This window comes from Myotis brandtii, unplaced genomic scaffold, assembly GCF_000412655.1.
Source record: "Myotis brandtii unplaced genomic scaffold, ASM41265v1 scaffold225, whole genome shotgun sequence".
NCBI classification, from domain to species: Eukaryota; Metazoa; Chordata; class Mammalia; order Chiroptera; family Vespertilionidae; genus Myotis; species Myotis brandtii.
The window spans coordinates 798,442-815,048 of NW_005358435.1; the positions used below are offsets into that span (position 1 = coordinate 798,442).

The following is a 16,607-nucleotide window of genomic DNA, read 5'->3' on the forward strand; positions in this document are numbered from 1 at the left end:
GCCTCTCTAAAAGAGAAGGATCTTCGGGGAAGTGCCCGTACCTGGATAATAGAGACTCCCCCTCCTCCATCCCTCCATTTGCAGTGTGGCTTGACAGTAAACAGCAGGCTGCCATGCTGATCTCAAAGCACAATAATTAAACCAAAGGGACAGCAGACGAGGTACTCCTATGGGATCACAGAGGAAGAACAAAACCGCACCCGGGAGCTGTGTTCTTAGGATAGCAGGCCTGCTTCTGAGATGAGCACACATTCACATGCGAACGTGCGTGCACTCACTGAGTCACTCAACAACATGTACTAAGACCCCATTACATTCAACCCTGTGGTATCTAACTATCCCAGAGGCTCCAAGAACCAGGGATGACCCCTTGTTCATTCATTTGTTCGTTCCTTCATCATTCATTCATGTATTCAATCAAAACACCTACTGTGCTCCAGGCACAGCAAACGAAGTGGCCCTGCCCTAACCGGTTTGGCTCAGTGGACAGAGCCTCGGCCTGCGGACTGAAAGGTCCCAGGTTCAATTCCGGTCAAGGGCATTTACCTTGGTTGTGGGCACATCCCCAGTAGGAGGTGTGCAGGAAGCAGCTGATCAATGTTTCTCTCTCATCTATGTTTCTAACCCTCTATCCCTCTACCTTCCTCTTTGTAAAAAAAATCAATAAAATATATTTTTTTAAAAATGAAGTGGTCCCCACGATTTGAAAGCTGAATCCCTGACATGGAAAAGGAAACAGAAATGACAACAGGGTGTAGAGCCTGCTTCTGGTATTAGGATCTGTCACTGATCACTTCCCCACCGAGGGCTAAGTTTCCTGTGCAGGGACCTTAATGTCGCTATGGCTTTGCTTCCCTCTCACTCGTGTACATCACCAGGAGGGTAGGGCAGTGACACCGCGGCTCCCTGGGGACATGCCCTGTGACATCGAACTCACGTTCCGGGTTAAGACCTGAAGAGCTGTGCGCTGGGTCCGCAAGTAGCTCAGCCTTGGCAGAACCACATGAGTAAACCACGCCCCCCACCTACACAGACTTCATCTATACTCCTTCCTCCCAGACACACGTAGCAACACCACAACATACCTAATCTAGCCGCACAGGAAATATACTCACATTCACAACACATATAATATGCGCATGTTCACAACTCACACCCACCGTGAAACAGACCCACGGTGCACACGCACACAACACACGTCCTGAGGATGGCGCTGGACGTGGCTGTGAAAAGCATCTGGTACCACGTGACCCCTCCAGACCTTGGGGTCCTGCTTAGCAATAGTTCCACCGCCGGCACCAGGCAGTGCTCGCCATACATGTTCGCTGAGTGCCCTTGAACTGTTCACGCGTCCAAATCCAACACCAACTGTTAATGATTCACCGTGTGACATGACACAGGGAAGCCTTTCCTGACGCCGTGCCCACGCGACCCCCACGAGCTCCAGCGTCCACAGGCAGCAGCTCTCCAGCTGAGAAGTTGTCCCTTACACACTCGGAGGCGAAAGGCCACTTCTTGTCTGTTGTTCATGCTTTTCTTTTCACTTCTCTCTGCCCCAGGCCCCACCCCAAGGCAGCGAGGAGGAGTTCTCTTTTTTTCCCCCCCTTTATTGATTAAGATATTACAAATGTGTCCTTATCCCCCCAATGTCCCCTCATCTCCCCAATCCTGCCCTCACCCTCACCCCCTGTTGTCCACATCCATCGCTTATGCTTATGGGTTCAAGCCTTGTTGACGGCTGGCTGAGTCGCACTCCTTATTGGGATTATTGACGTATTGTATTATGTTCAGTTTACTTACTCCAAGCAGACAGCTAGCAAGTGCCTACTCGGTGCAAGTTAGTTGCTTAAATGTTTGGCTAGGGAGGCGTGCATCTCAGGAAAGTCTCAACAATGTTCAAAGTATGAGATATTACTGCTTATTTTTCTCAACTGATCCTCGCGCTAAATGCAGTAAAATCTCACAAGCGTTTATCTCTATGTAAATTACTTATGTGACAATTGTAAAAATTCCCAAGAATATGCAGTATAGGATTATGTGATAGTGAAAACTTTAAAATATGCTAAAAGCCTATCAACAAAGGAATTGATAAATGAGTAACAATGTACATGCTTATGGTGGAATAGTATAAAGCATATAAAATGAAATCGCTCTATTTTTTTTAAACCTGTCTTCTCTTTCTCTCTCTCCTTGTTTCTTTCTCTACCTACCTATCTTCCTATATACCCGGATAGAGCCCCAAACAGAGTGATAAGCCAACTTTGTAAAATATAGTGTGAGCCTATTTCCATAAAATTTTTTAAAAACATATATGAAAGTATAATGATGCTCCCGGCTACATATACATGCAGGTAAAACTATAAATAATGGAGCTATCCATACCAAATCCTTAGCAGTGCCTCTCTCCAGGGAGAGAGTGCTGGGGAAGTAATCATACTTGCTGAACACATTATGTGCTGCGCACGATTCTAAGTACTTAATAAGTACCCATTTTTAAATCCTCATAATGGTGCTTGGGAGTAAGACTCTCCTTATGCCTACTTTACAGGACTGAGGCTCAGAGATTGTAAGTTTGGCGTTTAAAGAGGACTTAACTTTATCTGCAAAGTGCAATTCCTTTATATCTGAAATTTGCTGATCACATGAAATAAGCTCATCTTATGTTCTTTCTTCTTCTAATTCATCTGATTGACTATTTCCATCCAATATTAATAAAGAAAAGATTTATGTTAAAGACAATAAAATAGGATGATAATTTCATTCCATTTCTCATTAAAATAACCTCAAATCAGATAGCTAGGCAGTTTGCCAAACTTTGTATTATTACAAAGGTTTGTTTCAAAATGCCACTTACGTTACGAAAATGTAAAATGGTGTAAGCCACTAAGCAAAACAGTATGGAGCTTCCTCAAAAAAATTAAAATTAGAACTATGATCCAGCAATTCCACTCCTGAGTATTTATCCAAAGAAAATGAGAACACTAATTTGAAGAGATTATGTATCCCTATGTTCACTGCAGCAATATTTACAATTGCCAAGGAATGGCAGTAACCTCAGTGTCCATAGATAGAACGGATAAAGACGTGGTGCATATATACGATGGAATATTACTCAGCCAGTAAAGGCAATGAAATCTTGCCATTTGCAACATCATGCATGGACCCAGGGGATATTACGCTAAGTGCAACAGGTCACACAGAGAAAGACAAATATGGTATGATTTAACTTACATGTGGCATCTAAAAAACAAAACAAATGAGCAAACAAAACGAAACAGAAACAGGCTCATAGATACAGGAAGCGAACTGATGGTTACTAGAGAGGGGAGGGCTTCAGGGCTGAGCAAAATAGGTGAAGAGGATAAAAAAGTACAAACGTCCAATTATAAAATAAATACGTCATGAGAATGTACTGTACAGCATAGTGAATATGGCAAACGATATTTTAATAACTTTGTATGGTGACGGATGGTAACTAGATTGATTGTGGGGATCGTTTTGTAAGATATGTAACTAGCAAGTCACTAGGATGTACATTTGAAACTAATAGGATATTATATCAATTATACATTAATTAAGAAATCAAAACCTATTAAAACTACCCATATTAAAAAATAACACCCCCCTTCCTTCTTACCACCACCAACTAAAAACTACTGCTGATTTTTTGTTTTTATGAAAGATCCTATTATGATTTCTGTTGTAAGCAACATTGTCCCTCTGAGATACCACCTTTTGAATTTGGAGGTCATCTTTTTTTTTTTTCATATTACTTAGAGTACTCATTTAAATGTCACCTATAATTAAATACTTACAAGTAAGAAACACCTTTACAGACCCTGACCATCAATATTTTAAGAGATTCTAAAGAGAAAGATCTGCGAGGGTCGCTTTCCATTCGCTGAGAGAAATAGCGGTGCTTGTCATTGCATGTGGCCCAGGTGTGCGACGGCCAGGAAGAGGCAGGGCCTGCCCGAGACTCCCGGGCAACAGATGGGCAGCGTCTGACTCCACAACACACCCTCAAAGGGGCTGCAGGAAGTGGGTGAACCCAACTGCTTCTTGAGACGCCCCGGATGGACCATGTTGGGGGTTATCAAGTGTTTTTCCACTTTTGTCTAATAAACAGGAATGGGCTTATGCAAACGCCATTGTGGAAAACACAAGAGGTTTTCAAAATCTTATTTTTAAAATAATCTTCAAAGATTCAACTTTTAAGATGGGGTTTAGGGATTTAAATAAGCAAACTGAACCCCTCTCTCTCTCTCTCTTTTTTTTTCTTTGACACAATTGACTTACTTTTATTAGATTTCAACTCACGCCTTTGGCCTGCACGGATCTGTACTAGACTGTGAGCATTTATTTATGGGCCTGCTTGCTGTTGAGCATTAAATAATGTGAGAAGAGACAAAGCACGGTATCTAAGAACTCGGATTCTGATAGGCAGACCCTAATTAAAAGCTTGCGTGATCTACTTGAAAGTTTCATTTCCTATCTATTCAATGGGCCAATAATAATAATACCGCTTGCGGGATCTACTTGAAAGTTTCAACACTTAATTTCCTATCTATTCAATGGGCCAATAATAATAATACCCACCCTTTGGGATGTGGTGGGGAGAGACTTTATGTAAATGGCCTGTACATAGTCAATGCTTGGCAAACTACTAAGTGTACTAGCATATACATTTTGGTTTAGTGCTATCCCGACCAATAAATAGTAGCTATGTGACCATGACCATTCTATTAGCATCACATCTTCATCGCCAGCATCATTTTTATCCCGCTCACCCATGGAGGCACAGATGCTCGCAGAAAAGGGCTTGGAAGTCTGATTCCTGGAGAGAATCAGGACAGAGAGAGGGAATGAACAAAGAGAAAAAGAAGAGGAACCACTGACGTACGTGTGAGAATATATGAAAAGGGTAACAAGAGCGTGGAGGTGGTTTCAAAGAATTAAGCCAGGTTTTCCGCCCTCTGGTCCAACAGGCTTTCCAGAATTGAGAGAGAGTAAGAGATAAAGAACCAGGTCTGGGCGGTTCCTTTGGTTACTTTCTGTCTCTGGACTGCGGCACCCAGGGTACCAGCTGGCTCCTGAGCAGACAGAGCCCCCACCACCACCACCACCATACTCACTGGGCTGCTTGACTCTCTCCTTAATGCAGGGGTTCTCTGGGCTCCAATGCTTGGTACTGTGACCAGGTAGGTAAGTGCCTAAATGGATGCATTTCTCAGTTGTGATACATTAGGGAAAGTGGTCCCCACCATTTCTAAAAACATAGGTGATTGCCATGAGAGTGGAAAGAGAGACTACTTATATTTCTTTTTTTCTGTTGACTAAAAGCAAAAAAGTGAAAATGGACTTCTCAAATAATTGTTGAAGTATTTAAGTACTTTGGTATTTGGGAGAGGGAGAAGGAGAGGGAGAGAGCGAGGGGAGAGGGACAGAGAGAGAGGAGGAAAAGGAGGGGAGTAGAGGAGGAGGCGGAGGCAGAGGCGGAGGAGGGAACTTGATTTCCTCCATATATCCTGTAATTCAAAGCCACAGTGGGAACTTAAAATATTCGGGGGCCTCACCCCCACCCTATGGAATCAGCACAGCTAGGCTCTGGCCTGGGAATCTGTAAGTTTGCGTTTAACAAGTTCTCCAAGCGATGAGGATGCCACATAGCGGCCGGGAGCAGGGGCCCGTTGCAGATGCCAGGGGGGATTCCCAGGCCCTCACGTTGGCGACCTGTCCTGGGCGGTGCAGACTTCCCAGAGCTGCTCTCTGGTATCCTGGGGGTGCGGGTAGGGTGGGGTTCCTTCTCATTCTCTGCGTTTTTTGAAGTTTTGATGAAAGCCTCTGTTTTCCGGGCGTTTCTCTGACCTGAGGGTGACTTGGCAGCCCTTGCTCACAGCTGGTTCACCAACCCCTGCCCCGCCCAGGCCTGCACGTCTACAGCGTCCTCACATGTAGTCATTCGGGCCCATCCTCATCATGGTGTGGGAACATCCTCCCCCCAACGGTTGCTTTTTCAATTCATTTCCTGGTAATAACTCCCTCTTCTATTTACGTACATATTTCTTATTTGAAAATAAAGTTTATGTCACTGCAGCCAGTGGAAACGGCATTATTTGCCATAAGGGATGATCACTGGACCATGACAATGCAGTGTTATTATTGTATTTTCCACTGGATGTCTCTGAAGCTGAGGTCTGCTCTTTCTGATCAACATGTGCAAGAGGATGTGTAAGACGGGCGAACACCCCACGAGGCTTCCTCACGGATTAACTCAGGCCTTGACCCCGTGTTCAGAGGTTTTCCACGTGGGCCTGACTTGGTGGCACTGGAAACTGTCAGCACCAGGACGGGGCAGCCCTGGCTTCGCAGCGCTCAGGGCTGGGCCTGCCTCTAGGTACCCCGCACAGAGCGTGGCAGGCTGGCAGGGGAGCGGGCACCTGGCAGGGGAGCGGGCACCGGAGCTTCCATGGAGAAGACGGTGGCTGGGTGAGTGGTCTCCGCTCCCTCCTCCTCACAGGCACCCTCATCTCCTTGGGTTTCCTCACTTAGACTCCTAATAATCACGGCATTCTTTCAAACAATGCTTACCCAGCACCAACTCTGCCGGGCTTTGTGTTCATAAAGCAAGTGACATAAAACCTCTTCCGGGTCACCAGCTCATCATCACGGTGGTGGTTTTAGTGACCTAACATTTATTGAGCGCTCACTGTGTGTGAGACACTGTTCCGAGTGCTCCGCGGTTGCTAATCATTTGCTCCTCCCCAGAACCCAGAAGTGGGTCTTTAGTGATCCTACTTACCCATAGGGAAATCAAGGCTGAGAGGGATGATTAACTTGTTAATGTGGGCTCAAATGTTTTGACCACTTACCATGTACCAGGCATGGGCTAAGCATGTTATCTGAATTATCTCAATGAATCCCTGTGAAAACCCACGGAGAGGCCTTTTAGTGGGTCTGGTTTGCTAATGAGAACGTTGGAAGCCTGGGAGGAGAAGGTGGGTGAGGTCACAGCAAGAGGAGGGGGCGCAGGGGAGACGGAGCCCTTGTCTGAGTGCAGAGGCTGCCCGGGGCCTGATGCTATACTGTCTTCGGGAGATGGGGAGGTGGGTGGGGGCTGCTTTCAGGGCCCCGGGAAATGTGCTTCGTAAAGAGTGGCCTCCCCCTTGGACAGGCAAGTCTAGAATAAACACAGCTCCCAACACTTTCCCTCCTCTCCCCTTCGGCTCAGAAAACCACAGACTGACAATTTGCAGTAACTACCTAATATATAACAAGAGGAGAGAAGTAAGAGAAAGAATTAGAGAAAATATTAATAGGGCAAACAGCTTTTTAAAATTATTATTTACAGCTTCCTTCCACTCGTACCACCTGCAATTTTCCACACATCCTGTCTACCTTTTGACCAAGTCTCCCATCTCCCCCACCATCACCCTGGCCCAAGTCATCACCTGCTTTTGACCCGGTTGATGCTGGAGCCCCCTAGGTGGTCCACCTGCTTGTCCCTGGTGAGTATATGGCAGCCAGAATGATCCTGAACACACCTGAGGCAGATCCCTCCTCTCTCTGCTCCCTGTCCTCCAAGGCTCCCTGCTTCACTTAGGACCCCCGTCCCTATCCCTCTGTCCTTGTCCCTCACCCTCCTTCCCTGCGCTCCAGCACCCTGGCTTCCTGGCTGCTCCTCCAGTGCACCCCACTGCATACCCCCACTCTGCTCTCTCAGACCTGCCTGGATGCCCTCCCCTGAGGGTTGCACTTGCCTCCCCTGACCCTCCTAATTTCTCCTGCACTTGCCAGGCCTTGGCATGCTGTGACAGATATCTGCTGGCTGGTTTGTGACCTGCTGGTTTGTAAATGCCAGCTCCAAGGAGGCAGCCATTGGGTCAGGCTTGCTCAAGGCTGGGTTCCAGCACCCCCACAGCACCCGGTCCACAGCACAGCTTCAGGAATATTTGGTTAAATACCAGTTCGAAGACAGCAAAAAATCCACCCCCTCCCCCACCCCCCCATCCCCTATGCTCCCTGAGGTCCCAATCTCTTTGTCCTAAGATACACCTTCACAGGCACCAGCCAGCCTCCTCTTCCCTCTCTCAGGCATATCTGAAGGTGACAATTAAACCATGAAGAAGGCGTTACCAGGAAACAGCCTGTAGCCTTCTCCTATTAGCTTAACAACCCCTAAGCTTTGGCGCCTGGGGCCTGAGGGGATGAGCCCAGGTTTGCAGGTGGGGGAGGTGAGCTTTGCCAAACCCTGGGAGGCTGGGAGTGCCTGGAGGCTGCTGGGCTGGAAGGCAGAGCACCTGCAGGGAGGAGAGGGGAGGTGATCTCTGGTCCTGAGTGAGGATCCTGCCCCTCCCCTCCACCAGCCATACTCCATCCCAGGGGCTCCACTTCCCAAGAAGTTCTCTGAATTCAGGTCATCAGCAAGCACTGCCTCTAAGATGAATAAACAATATTTACGGCAAAAGGGTGGGTCACTACCCCTCAGTTAAAGGCAGATGGGGCCACGATGAAGAAAATACAAGTTTATTACTAAACTCTGAGGCTTTGTCACTAATATTTCCTCAATTGATAAATATTCATGATCATGATTGGTAGAGTTCTGCCAAAAAATGTTAGATGTGTAAAAGAGATCCTTATACTCGAAAGTAATTAATTAGTATACAAAGTAATACAGTAATTAAAGTTATTTATTCATTCATTTATTTACAGCCTCATTTACTCATTCATCAGGAAATATTTATTTAGTGCCTGATAGGTACCAAGGACTAATTCAAGAGTCTAGATTCTCCTGGAATTCCTACAGAAAAAACAACAACCACAAACAAACAAGAAAGAGAAAGAGAATAAAACCATTTTTTTTTTAAATGAAGAAGAAGCAATGTAAGTGCCAGAGACAGCACCAAAGGTTTCACGGACATCACATTATCTCACTGTCACACCACAATGTGAGGGGAGCAATCATGTCCCCACTTGGCAGGTAGGGAAACTGAGGTGCAGCGAGGTTAAGGAACTCCCCTGAAGCAGGGAGGAGTTGCAATTGGATCCCAGGTTTGCTGGGCTCTTCACATTTGCCCTTCCACAGCCTCACTGATGCCACCCGTCCGAGCATCAGCCCTTCCTCCATAAAGGCTGGGCCCTTGTTGTCATCTCCAGGTGCCTCCTCTATGGCTCTGAGCATCCTCCTCACCATCACGGAGGGCCCGGTATGTCAATTGGCTGGGCCAACATGCACCAGCACTGAAATACCCCATGTGCTTACGTTCTGCTAATAACCCAGCCAGATCATATGGCTTCCCTGCTTGAACCCCTCCCCGTGGCGTCCCACCACACTGAGAATCAAATCTCAAAGGTCTCTGTCCGCCTCTCCTACGCCATTTCTTCTTTTTAAAAAACACTTTACTTAGAGATAATTGCAGATTCACCCACAGTTATAAGAAATAATTCGGAGACATCCCATGTAACCCTCCACCAGTTTCCCCTAAGTGGGTACAAAACCATATAGAACAATATCACAAGGAGGAACTAAACATTGAGCAATCCACTCACGTGACTCAGATTTCACTGTTTTTACATGTGCGTATGTGCACATCCGTGTGTATTTAGTTCTGTGAAATTTTATCAACTGTGTAGGCTTGCGTATCCACCACCAGAGTCACTATACAGAACATTCCAGTACCACAAGGACCCCTCCTTCTGGCCGTTCACAGTTCACAGCCCTGCCCACCCTCCTCCCCAGCCCCCTGCCTCATCGCACCCTTGCTCAGTCCCTAACCTCTGGCCACCCGGCAACTTTTGGCGATCTGTTCTAATTCTCTGTACTTTGGTCATTTCAAAATGTGATATACATAGAATCATATCATATCATATCATATGTGCTACCTTTGGAATTGACTTTTTAAAATCAACACAATCCCCTTAAGATGCACCCGGGTTGCTGCACCCATCAACCAATAGTTTTGTGTCTGTGTTTTAACGCCGAGTAGCATTCCAACACAGGTAGAAAGGTAGCCCTTGTTTAAATGAGCAAAACTCAAGACAAATGCTTTCAAATGTGATCCAAGAATTTCTTTTCCCCGTGTAATTTCTCTAAGCTCATGATCTCTAAAACTTTTGCATTGTGCACTTCCCTGTTGTTAAGCAGAGCTAAATACTAGTACATTAATAATAGGATTACCTAGCCATGCCTCCTGAATTCTAAATTCTAAAATTTTAAACAATGTTAGGCATTGCTTTGGCATCACAAAATATTTGAGGATGCCCAGAGGACATCTTTTTCTGTGGTGGGATGCGAAAAGATCGAGAGAGGCAACACTTGGAAATGGCACATGGCTATTTTAAAGACGTTCAAATCGCTCCGAATTATTGGATCATTTCACCCATGGAGTTTGCTGTGAAAATAAATATCTCAGCAAGTCCCGCATGCATCTCAGATTTCCTTTCTGTGTGTTTGCATATGTGTTCGGTGTCTTCATAAAGGACCCGCGTCCGATACTCTCCTGATGGCTTCTCCGACAAAATGAGCAACACGAATACGGCCACACGGCTAGAGACACTCATTAATGTCCAAGTTAGATTCGGAACCATGTGTTCGCACAGATGCCTGCCCAGGAGTCTGCGGACATAGTCCAGGAGTGAAGATTGGGGCTGTAAAGCCTCTAGTTTTTATTATTACTTCCCCAAGACCCAGCGTATTTTGGTACCCACTTTAAATGCTATCCCTAGGCTATTTTCTCTGAAAAAAAAAAGTTCCTAAAGCAAATGACAGAGAGGTCAGTAGTAGTAAAAAAAAATAAAATAAAGAAGAAGAAGAAGAAGAAGAAGAAGAAGAAGAAGAAGAAGAAGAAGAAGAAGAAGAAATTGTAAACCAGTGAAAACAGTGCTGTATGACAGAGGCCTGTAGCACACGGTGCTTTTTCTTACTGCAACATCCAGGTAATGGACCTCAATGAGGCTGTTTCTTATGTGGTTAGAATGACTAAGCTACCTCACAAGCGAGGAGCTGCTTGCCAAGGGTCCCCCTAAGGAACCAGAGAATTTCTAACTTTAAATGGAACTTACACAACTTAAAATAATAAAAAATACAAATTGGTGCCAATTATTGAAAATCGGATATGGAAAACCTCCTCCAGGCTGAGCAGGCTGTAGGAAGGTAGAGACAAGACGACAGAAAACACACTCTGGATTGATCACAACATTAGAAAATGAAAATACATTTCTCCCAAAGAAATGAAAATATAACGGCATTCTCAACTTGAGAAGCAATAAAATTATTTGTGTGCCAAGCTTCCTTTAATACCACTGTGATATTTTTTTTTCTTTTTAAAAGTCGCTCAATTTGAGTGTAATTAAATAGGTAATGAAAAGCACTGCTTCGGGGAAGCGAAGCAAGACACTCTCTAACCGTTAGTTTAATGTATTTCCAACTGACTTTGCATCAAACGAAAATGATACTCTGTGTATGCCTGGTCTTAATATAGAATTTGTCAAGCAATTCTGTGCGTTTGAAAGGAACTTGGGTGGATACAGGCATTGCCTTTGAAATAGTGGCTGAGTCTTCCCAGACCATGACATACCTAAATAAAATTGATAGTACAAACACGAGATGGAAAGGAAGCTGCCCCCGGGGTAGTTAACGCGGGTCCTGTCAGCTGATTACAGCCCGGGCACCCACATGAACAGGGCCTGGGTTTTCTTCCTGGCGGATTCTCCTAAGCTCAGCCCCAGCCAGGAGCAAAAGTGCATCAGATCCCTGGCCTTGAAGAATGCCAGGCTCGGTGCCCCTTTAAAACCTGCTCAATTGAGAGTACAATTCCCAAGCCACTGGGAAGATAAATAGATCATCCCAGGTATTATCCAGTTGGAGAAATTCCATCAAAGGAGTGAGAAGTCAGCTGAGATAAAATGATAGCATAACCCTCTGTTGGGAAATGTGACAAAAGGCAAGATGCTTCAAGGGGCAGATCTGCTAAAGATGCCTGGGAGGTATTTGTTGGGTGTGAAGTTTCCCCTGACGGTAGCAATAGAATCTCGCAATAGAACCGAGATGGCTGGGAGAAAGACAGATGCACAGTATTTCTGAGGAATGCTCCGGCCCTCCTCAAAAGTAAGCCCCAGTGTCCGACCCCCAACCTCAAGGGGAGCTTCACTGTCCAGAAGTTTCTCAAAAAAAAACGCTCCCTTACCTGCTTCCACTCCCACTCCCTGTCACTTGCAATCTGCTGATTAGGGTTAATGTATTGTGTCCTGATATGGCAGATTAAAAATGAAATCAATAAATGCCTAAAACAAATGGGCTTTTGAAACGTCCCATTCAATCTGAGTCTTTAAGGGTGAGGTGAGGGTGGGAGAGGGAAGTCAGGACGGGGCTGGGGAGGAGACCACTTAAGTAATCGATGTCCCTCCAAAACACTGTGTGGAGGCTGCACATGAAAGGCATCTGTCCTTCATTTGTTCAGGGATCTGCCTTAAATAACCAGACCAGCCAGGACAGTTCATGCCACTGAGCCCCTGTGTGTGTGTGTGTGGGGGGGGGGGGTTACGTGTGCTCATTATTCCCATTCATCTGTTAAATGCATGCTGTTTGAGTAAGTGAAGGGGGTCTATAGCATGTGGTATTTACATCTCCAGGATGTGAACTTGGCTTTCGGAAGTATGTTTAAACAAAGTGAGAGGTCCAGGGTCCCTTCTCCACCCCAATTCCTACTCTCCTGAATCGCATCCCACTTGCCAGTGAATTACAGGTAAGCTTCCCCCTGAGCTCCTGCCCCCTCCCGCCCCGAGACCTCACGGGTGCATCCAGCCACTGCTGGCTGTCGCAAGGCCGAAAGCAGACTGCTCAGGCCATCTCTCCTCTCCACTGCGGTACCCTGATGGTCCCTGCTGATGTTTCCCATGTAAATAACCTGTGCTATTAAGGTGCAAATTGCAACTTTTAAGTAATGATTGCTAATAGTCTCATGTTTACTGCTACACAAGGACATCCATGCAAACAAAACCTGCATTATTCATCTCCATAGTAAATAAACACAATAAATCGAGGGGGCTGTTCCTTCCTGCCAGACTTTGCCGAGATCTGGGTCGTCAGAGAGCTTGTGAGAGTCAGCAAGAAGGAGTGTTTCATCTCCCTGGGTGGGCAGGAGCAGAATCCTATCATTTATAGACGCATTAGATATTCGCCTGGAGACGATCCCCAAATATTCTGCGTTGTCCCGCAATCGGCTGGCATGACACGAAAACAATAGTTCGGGATGGCGAAATAAAATATGTATTACACGTGTGTGTACAGAGACCGCGATGGATTGTAGAAAACAGACTCGGTAGCGTGTCAATCTACAATTTAAAAATTTGAACTACTCTGTATCCTGCAAAATACAAACAAAGCCAAATACTGTTCTGTTTTGTTTTACCTTCCTGCCATCTTCTCCATCTTCCCTAAAATGGACAGCGGGGCGGGGGTTGGGGGGAGATGCCAGCATAGAATTCTGCAATATTTCCACAAACCCCTGGGGTACCGTAGGCTGCTTTCTAAACTTTTTTTTCCTTGCCCGAAGTAACAGTATGGTAGAATAGCACAGCTTTAGGAAGTCAGGAAGAACGACATTTGGGAAATGTTCTGCCTTAGCTGTTTCCTTAAAGAGAACTGCCTACCTCAGATCGCTTCCCTTTGAGGGGGGAGGAATATGACAAATAAGGACTAAAACCCCCCACCATTGTATCATCTCGCTCCTTCTATCTGGATACCTGCTTTATTAGAAAGCTCGCTAATTGATTCCTTGAAACATGGAACTTAAAACTAATAATGCAAAGGCATCCAATCGCCTCACACAGAGCTTGGGAAGGATAGTCTCAGCTCGGATTCACTCACAGGCTTTTTCTATCTTACATTATTCATTAATCAAGCTGGAAATCACGCTTTCAACATCAGGCCCTGGGAGTAATTACTTACAGTTGTGCTTTGTGTTTAATTTTAAGCCGTGATACCAGTTAGGATGGCCTTATTCCTAGGACCCACCTTCTGCCTCCCGCTGCACGTTAACTGGCTAAAGAGTCCCAAAGTAGCGAACTTTCCTCGGGAATAGCCACCTCGGCCGAAACAGCACAGCATCGATGACTTCAGGGGAGAGAAACATTGCGTGCAAAAATGCCCGCTTTATTCATATGTGTGCAAATAAATACTGCGGGAGGGGCCCCACTGTGTACGAAGTGAATTACTCCCTTTCAGCTTGACAAGGGTTTCTACTTCATCAGTGAAAATAATAAAAACCACGAAAACAAACATCTAAAGACAGTAGGAATACAATAGGCCAGAAAATTGAAACTACAGTCACAACTTTCTCACACACACGCACTCCACAGTAAACAGGCAGGCCAGCACCAGGAGGTATCAGCTTAATGAAAGGACCTGATTTAAATAATGTGATGCAGCAGTATGTTACGTACACCTGGATCCTCATTGATCAGAAAATAATTATAATCAAAGTAGTGCAATTCTGAGCAGTGCACTTTTTGTAATGAGCTTACTACCAAAGGAGACATGTCCAGTCATTCTGGTAATTTAAATTACTGCCTAGTTGGTTGATGGCCTTTACCGGAACAACAAGGGGGGAAAAAAGAGTAATTTTCAGGGCAGTATCACTTCTTTCTGGACTGCTGCCCAGGGTTCTCTTTTGGGACAACAATGAGGACGTTATCTCTAATAATCTAGCTACACTTAAACTTGTGTTGCCAGAACTAGGCAGAGCAGGCTTACTCTCCCTGAGTCCAGAGGCCAGGGTGCACCCCAAAAGCTGTCAGATCACAGAGCAATCTAAGTTTAAGAAATAAGTCAGTTCAATGTAGAAAGGGACCTGGGTCAGAGAGAGACACTGTTTTCAAAAGAGGTCGAGTTGTGAAACGATCACCTTACTCACTAGGTAGGTCCTAAATATGCATCGTACTAAAATATTTTAATAATTTTGCTCTAAGGGAAACGATCGGGAAATGCACGAATCAAAGCTTTATAAGTGATATTTCCGCATGCAATCTCCACGCGGCAGCTCTGCGCTCAGAAGGGAAGATAATTGTGGATATCTCAAAGCAAATGCACTGCCATTCGGGCTGGAACCGGGCCACGAGGGAGGATGAGCTTGGGGGTCCAGCCTGTTCAGACACAAACACCCACTCTGCCCAGATTTGGAGCTAACTTTGGATTTGTTCTGAGGGTGGCTTTGCAAAGTTTGGGAAAGTGCTCCACCGAACTTCTCCCATGTTTTGCGCGAGTAGAAACAGAAGGAAATGTGGTGGTGGGTCCGCCGGGGACCAGCCTGAACTGATGCTGCCTAAAGCTTGAGGGTAAAGACAGAGACGGGGAAGAAAAACAACTGAAGCTTTTTGCTAGAGCCCCGACTCAACCAAAGGACACAAAGACATAAAAACGCCCACATTAAAAGCCAAACAAGATAATAATTGTGCATGTCTGGCTCTGAATCCAGAGGGCAAGGCTTGCGTCACTGGCACTCCGAGTTACCATGGTGAGTGATTTATTGATATATATCAAGAATGAATAGATCAAAGGCAGCGAGATGACAGGTGATCAATCAAATGTCAAATCAAAACTAGCAATCAAGTGGAAAGCTGATTTTTCAGTGGGTGGGTCTGGCAGGAGAAAAATGAACTTTCATATTACACTTCCGAGAAACAAAACCCCAGCATACTATTAAAAAAGCAATTAAGCAACCCAAAAGAAAAAAAAATCCTTTAGCAGGTCTATTGTACTGATCCATTAACCTGTTCCTTTCTTTTTTGGGGGGGTGAGGTGGGGTGGTGGTAAGTGAAGATTCAGATGGGATAGTTCCTACCATACAAATCAATTTACAAAGTTTGCAACTCTCTCTGGGCAAAGAAAAACCAGAGCTGTGTCAATGTTCTATGGGGCACCCCCACCCCCCTTAAGAGAAGGGAGAGTGTTGATTCAATTTCCAAACGTGGATCCTTTTAGCAAACATATTCAAAGGTTCCTGCGTTTCCTGAAGCGGTTTTTTTCCACCTTGGCGATCAAAGCTAAACTCCCATTGCTCACCCCAAAGCCAGCCTGCAGCCCAGGCTTGGGCAGGGCTCGCACTTCAGTGCCCCAACCCCAGGGAGAGGAAACCGCTGTCCCTCCAGGCCAGGAGCCCTGGCACTGACCACGCAGAGGGATGGGGGGGGGGGTGGAAGGACTGTCTGCTACTCCGCACCCCAAACCCTCAGCCCAACTTTGGCCCAAGAAGCGAGAAAGAGACTAGGAGAAAGTTAGGGGTGGGGTAGAGGGTAGAGGGAAAAAAGTTTAAGGAGGGAAGGCTTGGTGGGATAGCACCCCCACCCACCAGAGCCTGCGGAGGGGAGGATTTGGGAGATCTGAGAAGGCGAGAGAGGACGGGGTTATCCTCGGGGCAGAAAGGGACACCCGGGAGCGACTCCCCAGGAAGCTGGGGCTGGCATCCTGGGCACCAGGGCCAGGAGGGCGGCGAGGGGCTCTGCGCACAGAGCGGCGGAGGGGCAGCCCCGGAGCGGAGCTTTCTCTTACCTGCCGCCCGCTTGGGTGCCTGCTGTTTCCTCCTTGGCATCGCTCAACTTCGCTCCAGTCC

At 46.0% G+C, this 16,607-nt stretch overlaps 1 protein-coding gene across 3 annotated transcripts in view; it reads right to left on the bottom strand.

The window, feature by feature from the left end:
* Positions 1–16,607, bottom strand: part of TSHZ2 (teashirt zinc finger homeobox 2) — a 443,028-nt gene extending 426,421 nt beyond the window's left edge. For all 3 annotated transcript variants that reach the window (XM_005866185.1, XM_005866184.2, XM_014539661.1), the window contains exon 1: positions 16,547–16,607. In XM_005866185.1, coding sequence (XP_005866247.1) covers positions 16,547–16,586 — 40 coding nt within the window. In that variant the 5' untranslated portion in view covers positions 16,587–16,607. The remainder of the gene's footprint in view (positions 1–16,546) is intronic.